Raw genomic sequence first — 11,750 nt, forward strand, 5'->3', positions numbered from 1 at the left:
CTCATTATTGAATTTTTGAAATATTTTCTAGTTTTAAGCAATAAAATTGATAATTAAAATTCAACACTTTTAGTTCTGGAGAAGTTCTATTTGTTTTACTCTTTAACGTAGTGCTTCAAAAACATCATTCATTGCGGCGCCTTTTTAAGTAAATATTTATAAGTCAACATTTTGTCAACTCTTCTGAAAATTGTTTAATTTTTTTTATTTTTTTTTTTATTTTCTTATTGTTTAGATAATTATGTGTCGTACTCAGAATGTAACTAAAATTACATTGCTCGCAGGCTCATAAAAACAAACACATCAAATCAACAAACTGTCAACTGTTCGAAATTGCCTCGTTGAAGTGTCTCTCTGCCTTCAAGGGGTTAGGATTGTATGTGCAATTGTAAAAAAGATTAAACACAAAATTTATTTAATTTTTAAAAGAAGGTTTTTTTCTTCTTTAATTCGATCCATAACCAAACAGTGCCATATGGTTTACTTTAGAGCTATTGATAGTGGCGAGTTGCTCTTACGACTTCAAGATGTTGAAATTTTATGTGCTACTTCGTTTGGAGGATGTAAGCCTAATTGCAAGACTGAAACTAAATTTAAGCATGAAAATTGATTCGATCTATTCGAGTTTAATTTGTTTTTATGGTAGATAACTAATTAATTTGTGATTGTGTTCTTTTAGATAAGATCGAAAATGTTTGATCTGACATATGCTGTTTGGGCGAAGATAGTCGTACTCATAATAATAAATTTGACTTAATTCAAGGAAGAGGAGTAACTTGAGCGAATTTACTTGATTAGAAATGTGTAAGTAAATGTATAAAATATTTCTATGAAATGATTACAATATATCATAAAAATATCCTAGATGTCAATGAACTGTGTAGATGATATGTGCAAATAGATATGTGATTAGTTAAGCAAATGGAAGGCTTTAGAATTAATTTAAAGTTATGAAGAAAATCTTATGATTTTAATATTGGAAAGAAATATTTTCATACGTAAAATAAATTATAGCTATCTGTATAGTACATAGGGACATCATGATTGATCCCATCAAAAAATACATAAAGGATAGAGTCCTGAAATTATTTGCGAAAACTGCCAGACTTACCAACACTGCGTTATCAAATCTCAAAATGGCTACAGGCTCCTCGGGGAGGTATGCAGAACTGAGGTCAATTATTGCTTAGTCTGATGAAGTGATAAACAATAATCTAGTCAAGGTATAGAGAGGGATTTTGAAGAATTGAAAAAGAGTATAAGTGCTTAAGTGCACTAGCTCAAAACAGCTTCAACATAATAATGTATAGTACAGATATATATCTATATAGGTTAATATTATTATAATTAAACTAATCACATCCATCAATTTAAAATAGTACATAAATAAACTACTAAACAATAACAAATATTAAATATATTATATTATTATATTTATACATTAAATATTTTGTATTCATATATTTCCTGTGATTTACTATACTGATGTTTGATAAATCCCAGTTCTTACGTACGTCTTTGTGTTAGTTGGCTAATGAACACTGACTCTGAGCGTCAAATTTGGCAGGGTATGAGTTTAACCTTTGGTATTTGCGGTCGCAAAAAATTATTTACTAATAATTAAATATAAGAAATAATTCTAAGACTACTGAAGATGGGTATTATGTAATATTTGAAACAGCTGTAAGGTCAGTAAAAAATTCAATTATTTAGTAAATAATAAAATTTTGTCGAAGTAATTTACTACTGTTCAAAATATCTCTCTATTGAAAACTGTAGTTAATATTAATAATTTAATTTTTTTCGTTAAAAAGGACATTGAAAATCAATTTAATCAATATAATAATGTTATTGAAAAGTAGTTAATGCTTTTTGTTTAATCTTACTCTCTAACTATATAGCACTCCAGCTTACCCTAAAATTAAATATTAACACCCTTAAACGCTGAAATGCATAAGAGCATTTCATCTTCATTAAGATTGACAAACTTACCACAATCGAAGCAGAAGATATAAGATCCAAAGCCGATCCTTGAGTTAAGGAAGTACCTCGGAAAATTTACGGTCTGATGCTATTTATGGTCTAGTGATGTGACTGGTTCGACTTGTTCAAATGAAAAGTAGAAACCGGAATAACAATGTTAATGGCGCCTAAAACACAGGAGTTATGAAGAAACTCATGTCTCGGCATAAATCCAATAAAATTGTTGATCAAAGATTAAAATATTTGACTTATTTGCTTAAACTGTATTTGGTTTCAATTAATATAAATCTTACTCTTCTTACTCCTACACTTATAATACTTTCCTTGATTTATATATTTTTATGTTGTGTGTATGGAATAAAAGTAATTAACCATATTGAATGCATTTAACCATCAAGTCGTATGCCATTCTTAGATACATTACTATATATACTAATACTTTATGTTCAAGTATAAAATGTAAAAAATGGGTATTTCAAAATTCTAGGAATACTCAATATTGTTGACATTAAAAAATATAAATATTTTTGCTATCTTATAAGAGATTTTACAGGAATGACAATTATTTACAAGTGTGCAGTCGGCACACCTACAACAATCCTTTTGGGATTGCCCTGTCGAGATTATGGGAAAACAAATTCAGAATGTCTTTTCTTAGAAAAATGATTTCTCAAAATTTTGTTGCAAATTAGGGGCAACCTTCAAGCATTGAGCACACATAAAAGAAATAGGTAAAAATGTACCTTAAGAATATAATTTATAATGAAGAAATATACAAGGTGAGATGAAAAAACTGCAACCAACTTCAGACTGCTGTCATTTCTAAACCGCTCGTCCCACAGCTGTCAGATTTATTCTAGTGACAGCTCATTATATTGTTTACAAGCGCACAAAAGCATTTTGGTGGGAATTTTTCAAAAAAAAAGTTATTTGTGATGGAATTCAAGCGTGATAGTGTGATTGCTTTGCATTTGGCTGGAAAACCACAAGTGGCTATCGTTAGAGCCCTCCAGCATTTAGAAGTGAATAAATGTTTTGTGTCTCGTACCATCGCTCGTTACCATGATACTGGTAGCGTAGCCCGACGTCAAGGAAGTGGACGAAAAAAAACAGCAACATCGGCAGAAATGGTTCGAAAAGTGAAAAAGCGAATTGAACGAAATCCGCGTCGCAGTGGACGAAAAATGGCTCGTGAGCTGAACATATCGCAATATGCCATTCGGCAAATATTGAAAAATGAGCTTGGACTAAAGCCATTCAAGTTCCAAAAAGTGCAAGATCTTACTGATGCGCAAAAAAAAGTTAGACTCGAAAAAGCTAAAGAGTTGTTTCGCTTGGCCGAAAGTGGTGAACTGCCGAATTTGGTTTTCTCCGATGAGAAACCATTCGTTATCCAGCAGTTTGTAAACAAACAAAATGATCGTGTTTACTTGCCAGAGAGGTCAGCTGAAAATTTGCAACTTCGGTTGGCCATCACAACTCAAAAGCCGGCCATGGTGATGGTGTGGGCCGCCATAACAGCCGATGGTCGCTCGCCGCTCGTATTCATCGACCGTGGTGTCAAATTAAATGCGCAAATCTATCGCGAAAATATTTTGGAGGGAGTTCTGAAGCCCTGGGCACGCAAACATTTCGGCCGCAGACCTTGGACATTCCAACAGGACTCAGCACCATCGCACTCAGCACGCGCCATCCAAGAATGGTTAAGAAATGAGGTTCCTCGCTTCATTTCCACCGCACAATGGCCACCAAAATCTCCGGATGCCAATCCGTTGGACTATTGTGCCTGGGGTATTTTGGAAAGCAAGGTTGGAACTAAAAAATACCAAAGTGTCGATCATCTCAAGCAAGCGCTTCGCCGAGAATGGGACAAAATACCGCAGAGCCACTTTCGGGCAGCGTGTGATTGGTTTCATTTGGCCGTTTGAAGGCCATAGTTCGTGCCAAAGGTGGCCAAATTCGAACAAATCTAAACCGATTTCTCAAATTTGATGTTATTTCCGACATTTTTTGCTTTCATTCAATAAAATTTAAAAAAAAATGAAAAAATTATGGCGTTTTACTTTGTTGCAGTTTTTTCATCTCACCCTGTATATGTCTACTTGTACATATAACGGAATAAATAAATATAATAGAACCTCTTTTTTGAAAGGTGACTAAAATTTAAAAGAAAAGAAGGCAATGAAAAAAATAATGGAGTGTGAACAAGTCCACTTGAAGAACTGTTAACTGAAGATAATATCAGTATATGAAAATATGCATATTAATTATTTAGTCCTAGTATGTAGTAACTTTTACAACTCATTAGGGGCCTTGACAGACGTAGATACAGTCTTTTGATTCAGAATGGTTCTCAATTCGGGGTTCTATTCAACGATTACAGCGAGTCAGAATAGTAAGTAAGAAGAGGACATAGAAACTATTACTCAACTACTCAGTCACTGATGCCATTTGGTAAAAGCTGAATGAGACTATTGTAGCGTCTCATTCCTTAAGCCAAGATTCGACACTTTGCATACAGTTTCGTCATTTACGGAACCATTCTGCGAATGGTATTACCTCGCCACAATATGAAGGAAGGATATTGTCGAAGAATATTAGAGTCGGAAAAACCAAAATTTTTTTTTTTCTAAAATTTATATTTTTAACACGTGTTCTCAGCTATTAAATAATATATTAACCATTCAGAAACATAATTGCAACTCAGATTAACGATATGAAATATATATCTAAATTTTAGACTTCGTTTCAAGTGCATGTTTCATTCTTCAAACACTCAAATTTTGTATCAGTTTTAGTTTGTATCTCAGCTAAATATTTGAAAGTTTAAATCAATAAATATAAAATGAAATAAAATCATTGGCCTTTTCAATTTTGCACTAATCGAATCTAATAGTGTCTAAAACGCATTTGTCACCAGTCAGTCGCGACTGCAATGCAGTGATTTATTTCGTTTATGTTCGAGATACAATTTGTTTGTTTAGATTAGTTGTACAGATAACAAAACTTGTTCAAACATTTTAAAATAAAAAGATACAATTTCCAATACACGAAAATCAGAAATACTCCATGCATATAATTCAATTAGTTTTTATTACGGATTTTATTTATTTTTATGAATTTGTTGTTTAATTTGTTATCAGCAACCAATAAAAGCATGTGTCATTCATCTCTTATCTGTTGATATATTTAGGAAAACTATTTGCTGCTTCTTTGGTATTACTCCATATTGTCTTATCAGTCTAATGAGTGTTGAAAGAAGTAATGCAGTAATAAAAATAAATAATCATAAATAAATACTGATATTTATTAAACGGCTTAAGATAATACAAAACATTTATGGAGTGGTTTCTGTGGAGATAAAGATGTTGCTGTGATTTATTTCTGTTTATTTAAAGTTGCTACTACCGTTTGGCTTTTGTTCCATTCGGACTGCTATGCAAATAAATCATATAAGTTTTATGATTTATAGCCTAAATACACAACAAGTGCTTTATATCATATTTGACAGAAAACTATGATATCAGCCACTGATACGACTATGGAGAACTGCACTATCAGATAGTTTTCTCTCACTCCACTCCACAATAATTTAAAATGAAAATTAATGTTTGTTTATGTGTAATACGGTAGAGTAATAAGACACTGATTAAGTGTTTATAATCCGCTTAGTGTGGAAAACCACGAAATCAGATACTTTTTAATGAAGCCATTAATCAGTTGAGATGGTCAAGCGTTTTTCTTTTATTCTTTTGAGTTTATAGCAAATTCACATGCATTTAAAAGTTCTTTTGTTTGGGAATTAAATATTAAAATTTGGTTTTGTAAGAAAAACTTCTTAAAAAGTTGAAATATACTTAAAAGATTTTAAGAGAAAAAAAATCATAGAAGAGTTAATGGACTTAAGAAATATTACTTAAACTGTATGGCGTAGACTAAAAACAAGAAAATAGAGTAATTTGGTATAAATCTTTATCTACTAGATTTATACATATAAGTGAGTGAATTGTGGCAAACGGTCTAGTCAACCAACTCACTAAGAAAATATGGATTAATTGTGACACGACTGTTAAATGCAGGATCGTAATTGCTATTTACTTATAGAACCACTTCGAAGCTGTAATAAAGTTGTGTTTATACGTAGGTGAAGAGAAAGGTGATATAATCCCTTTAATTAGTCAAAAAGGTTTTTTGATTTTGCATTTTTTGTAGTTATGGGAGTTGATTGGGTACATTAAAACTCCTTAAAAGGGTATTTGCTTTGACATAATGTTGTACATAATGTTTAATATTAAAATGGTCTATACTATACCTACTTTAAGAGCATTTCGTGACTATTAGTTTACAGAGTATTTATTTAGTAATTTTGTGACTTTTACTGTTAATATATGAACTTGTTTTAAGAAAATAGGCGACAAACGTAGATATACTGAAATTAAACCATTGCTTCGGACAGTTTAGCTACCATCAAATGTCTGGTAGGCACTATAGCCACTTCTTTAATAATATGAGAATACCGAGCTTCTCTTAGCGAGATAGCTAGGTGTCTTAGTCTACAGCGTAAGTACCGAAACACAGGTATATCACGTGCAATTCAGTGGCAGACAAGGAGCATATACTCTGCTGCTCCTTGACATTAAATTCTCAGAATTTGTTACCCAATTTGCAAGAGCGAAGCTGGCAATGAAAGAAAAATATCTAAGTATAATTAAACAAAATTGGGCAGATGAAATCTTCTAACAGATTTCAAGCATTATCTGGTCAAAAAAGTAGAAGAAACGTATCAGTCTGCTGTTTTTTTAATAAGAAAAAACCTGCTTACCACTATGCTATTAGTACTGATAGGTCACTGTGTACTAGGAAGATATGCTAGAGACTTTCGTTGGAGTTGTGGCTCTTTGGATAAGGAGAAAACTGTGCTTTACTTTATGTATCAGTGTCTATCATTGGCTAGGAGAAGATTTGAAATATGACAGACGGAAGAGAGCTATTATCCTGCAAAATTAGGGACGTGGTCAAATTTATAGACTTGTTAGGTTTGTTCCCTTTTATTCAAGTGGGAGAGTCCTGCCTTTTGGCATTGGTATCACAACTTGCCATCATTTGAGCTCAAGCGGGCTTTGAGCACAAGGTCGTCACTCTAACCTAATCTAAATCACTCTAATCTAAATCAGTGCTGTTGAATAACTAAAGTGACCGAAAAGAATTTTTTTTGAGACAACTTTTTTGATGTATTAAAGGTTGGAATTATTGTATATAACTGGATATAGAAGTAGCTATGAGTATTTATAGAATAACAATGGGTTATGCGGTTAAGTAAGTGTCTACGTATTCCTTTAAGGACACCAGTCCCATGAATAATCTAATGCTTTTCTTAGAATTACATTTTTTTGTTTTTATAAAATATCAAATTTATTAATGTCTATTTTTTTATTCAATTTAATATAAAAATATATGCTTTCTATATCCTTACCTCTTTTGTTTTCGAGTTGCTGCTGGTAGGATTTTCCCTTCTGTGTTCTGGGTTGGTAGTGCCAAAGCGATTGTATTGAAAAAGACGTCCCATACTTTTATTTTTTACAAACAATTTTTAATATTGCAATTAAATTTTCAATTTTGTATTTAATAATTATTTTTAAATAATTTTTTTTTAATGTCAGTTATAAGTTTTCGTTTTGCACTATTTATTTTATTTTTATGTTTGTTTTTTTTTTGGGCTGCACACAATTTCAATTAAAAAATTCGATTCGATGCCTTGTTTTCGTATAATGACAATTAATAAAATTAATTCCTTCGATCGTCCGCGTATAATTATTTCAGCGTAAGTAAATACTTCCGTTTCGTACGTATTGTATATTTGCTATTTGCTATTTGCCGCCTTCGCCGTCTTCACCGCACCGTGCACAATATTACGAGTTGTGTATTTTGTCGAGCGATCACTGCAACGAGCGCACATGGAATGATTCTTGCATGCATACGAATTCGGTATCAGCAGTCAACATTTCAATATGAGTTCAGTGCAAAGTTTTTGTGTAAATAAGCAGCAGAGGAGAAAAAAAAGTATTAAAGAATAAAAACAGAAACAGAAACTGAAAAAAAAAGTGAATACAAAATGAACAAAATGAATTAAAAATACACTCCAACACTGCTCAGCCCAGCAGCAAATGAAGAAAAACTGAAAAACCACTCAGAACGTAAAAAAAAAAACAGCGACAGTAACAACAACAACAAGACAAACCAAGGCAGAGCCACAGCAACAACAACACGAAGAAAACTGTGAAAAACTATTAAAACGACGAGTACCTTTCGAGCGCTGCACCCGTACGCTACGCTGCTGCCGACGTGCGGTACAGGCTATGGCATACTCAGTGCATTCATTCCCTTATGTTGTTGGTGTAGTTGTTGTTGTTGTAAGCGTAGTTGTGTTGTTGTCATCGTAGTAGTAATAAAATGCACGCGGTTCTGTCTTTTGAGTATGTTCATTCGTCCATTTATTTGCTTGACTATTTGACTATTTGACTGTTCGACTGTCTGTTATGGCTGTTATGTCTGTCCACAACAACATTCATTCACTCATTCATTCATTTACTCATTTGATTGCAGTGCACATATTTATGTTTTCCTATCTTACTATTTGTCTGCTCTGCCTATGCCAACTTTATTCCGTTTGGTTCATTTTGTAGTAAACACGGTTGATACACTCAACCGTGCACAACACATGTGCACATAATGTACGTATGTATGGCAGTGTTGTCTGTTTAAAATTTGTTTTACCCTCAAACGTGTACACGTGTATTGCTTATGTTAAGTTGCTTGTGTGCAAGAGTGTGTGTGTGTGTGTGTAATGAGTTTGAGTTACCCTTGCTGCTGCAGCGCACATAATCAAAAAAGTTAGGCAATTTTTCTTCATATGCACCTTTCTTCTGCCCCTGTTTTCCTTTAATTTGCTCACTATTTAGACTTTCCTCGATTCTTTTACACTACGCCACACACTTAAACACACCACACCATACCATACCATACTATACTATACCACTTCACACCACACAACAGTTCACTCAAAATCAGTCAGTGGCAATGCAGTCCTTATCATATATTTAGTTCAAATAAAAAAAAACCAACCAACCAACAACTTAAAAAAGGTGAAGTTATAAAGTTTTCAACTGAGGCATTGCAGCGTAGTTTTGGGCCTTAAAATAATGAAAAAAAAACCGCATCCTGAGTGATTTAATTTTGTATACTGTTTGCCGTGCATAGAAGAGGAACGGAGCGTCATTCTGACAGCCGACAGCTCGCCGGTTTGGCATGGTGTCATGCACTCATTTGTTGAATTATGAATTTCGCCTGCTGCTGTCCTGCTTGCAACTGTATTCGAGTGTATCCTTATGCCAGTGTCTTATTTTCATATTTACGTTTTTTTGTTTTTTTTTTGATGAATGCAGTTCAGTTCTTCCTTTTTAATTTACTCCTTTTTCAACATCAACTTTTTTAACCTTATTTTAGTTGTATACTCTACTTGTGACTGACTTGTGTCCTTATTAACGGCACTTTAAGTTTTGAGGTTGCTTTTTTGTAGATGCTTGTTTATGTTTTATTATATACAATATATAATTTTTTATTATTAATTTTTTATTTTTATTTTATATTCATTGTTAAGTTATTAACCTTAAATTTTGCTCTCAATTTCGTCCTTTTAAGTTTTATTAGTGTCATCATAGTTTCGAAAGTACAATCAAAACCCTTCAAGCCAGACCACTTATCGGTAGCAGAATTCCAATTGCAAAAAATTAAACAAAATAATAATGGGAATATATGTATCAAAATCTGTAAGTCAATAATGAGATCCTTGTATTGTAAGGAATAGTAGTAAATAAATTGGGGGCAGTTGGAAAAGCAGTTCCAAATTACCTGATATATATATTTTTTATTTAACTATGAAATAATTGTGCAATTTCTGTACCAATTAAACTCATTAGACTAAATGATTTATGATTTACGATATTTACAGAAAATATTTAATTTATTTATTAATTTTTTATTCTCCAGTAAAACATCGAACCATGAAAAACATCGAAAGCCACAGTCTGAGACTTAAAGCCACTAAAGCCACCTGTTAGATAGTCATATGTGGAACATTATATATGCTAGTCTTTAAGGTTTCGCGGTTGAAACCCCACTTCTGTTATTAACCGCGGAAAGGAGAGCAGACAGGCTTAGTAATTAACAAGTTAAATTTATCAAAGCCAGAAAAGCATAGTCGAAATGACTTACAAAGGAGAGTGTTTATAGGTGCTGGATTGGCACAAGCTTGTGGAAAGACTAAGCTAGGCGTAAACTTAACACTCGGAGTTGTAGCGAACCCGATTATACAGCGGAATGTGTCGCAGGTGGTTAAGCTCCCCCTCATATTAAGGAAAATAAGGTGGCTTATGTCTCATAGCCTTAATAAGTTTAGTTCGAAGGCTTAACCATGCGAAAACTTTTTAACAAGTTAATACAAGCATTTGTGTATTCGAGTACCTTTAACAGAACCAAGATTTAAAGTGGTTTTTAATTCTCTAAGTTCTTTTTACATGGTAACACAATTGACTTATAAACCTAAGTGGACCTTTAGGATCACAGATATAATCTAACCTTGGTCGATTGAAAATTAATATCTTGTTGTAAGGTTTCTCACATAATCTGCGTCTGCAGTTCACACAATTATTAAGAGCTCTTCTTTCGAAGGTCTGCAGCAATTCCTTCTAGTAGGAGTTAATTCTGGACCAGATGGGAAAGACATAAGAAAGAAGGAGAAGGTTTAAAGTTAATTGACTTAATAGTTTAATCAATGTATTCATATTTCATGATTAAATGAATTAAGCGCTACTCACATAACAATGTTACTCAACTTTACACTGTTACACTGTTAATAGATTACAGTAAGAGGGTAATATAGAATATCAGTACGTAATAAAGCAATAAAAAGAATGACAATAAGAGATCTTATTTCAAGATCTCACATCACATTTGATTCAATGAAAACTATATAGAACTACGGGACTCATTCGTAAAGAGTTTGCCTAACAATACCTTTTGTAACAAGAGTCCACATGCTTTTCAATTCAATAAAAACCATATGGTTGTATTGGTTCCTGACAATTGTGTATCACGAGCAGTCAAAAGCGGCAGAAATTTCACTTACAGATTTCAAAGAATTTGAAGACCGGTTCCTTTTAGTTTCATATTTGAATAATTAAAGTTAACAGGCACATATGTCGTGTTCAGAAACTAATAAATAATCTGAGTTAAGATCGTTTAGACTTAGAACTCTGCCAACATTTTTATTGGTGACTTGAATGAGTAACCTTAGATTACCTAAAGTCCTCGGTAATGCTGCAAAAGGACATCTTTGTGTCTTATTAATAAATTAATAAAATATTTTTAAGCAATTTTTTCAATTCATATTAATTAATCAGAATTTAATTAAGATATATACTATTTATATTCCATTTTCTAATTTGCTTCTATTACAAAGTATTATGTATTTGTTCATTCATTCATTAGGCAACTTTGTGTTGTGCTTTTAGAACAAATTACCTCAGAGTAAGTATTGCTCCAGTTTTATTGCATAAGTACTTGAACCTCATAGAAATTTATTATTTTAGTCTGCAAGTGAAGTACTTCTGTGTGTTTTTGTTTCTGCCTCACAACACGCAAAGTACAAACATTTAATATGTAAATAAGAATAAAAAAATTGAATATATAAATACGAACTCCGCAATAAA

At 32.6% G+C, this 11,750-nt stretch overlaps 1 protein-coding gene across 1 annotated transcript in view; it reads right to left on the reverse strand.

Annotated features, from left to right (window-relative positions):
* The window catches only part of LOC119673171 (protein sprint), a gene marked incomplete at its 3' end in the record, with an annotated part of 222,386 nt that extends 214,800 nt beyond the window's left edge, over nt 1-7,586 (reverse strand). Inside the window, 1 exon segment of the mRNA XM_038084410.1 lies at nt 7,457-7,586. Coding sequence (XP_037940338.1) covers nt 7,457-7,549 — 93 coding nt within the window.
* Between the last annotated feature and the right edge of the window lie 4,164 nt (nt 7,587-11,750).

Source organism: Teleopsis dalmanni, chromosome 1, assembly GCF_002237135.1.
Source record: "Teleopsis dalmanni isolate 2A chromosome 1, ASM223713v2, whole genome shotgun sequence".
NCBI classification, from domain to species: Eukaryota; Metazoa; Arthropoda; class Insecta; order Diptera; family Diopsidae; genus Teleopsis; species Teleopsis dalmanni.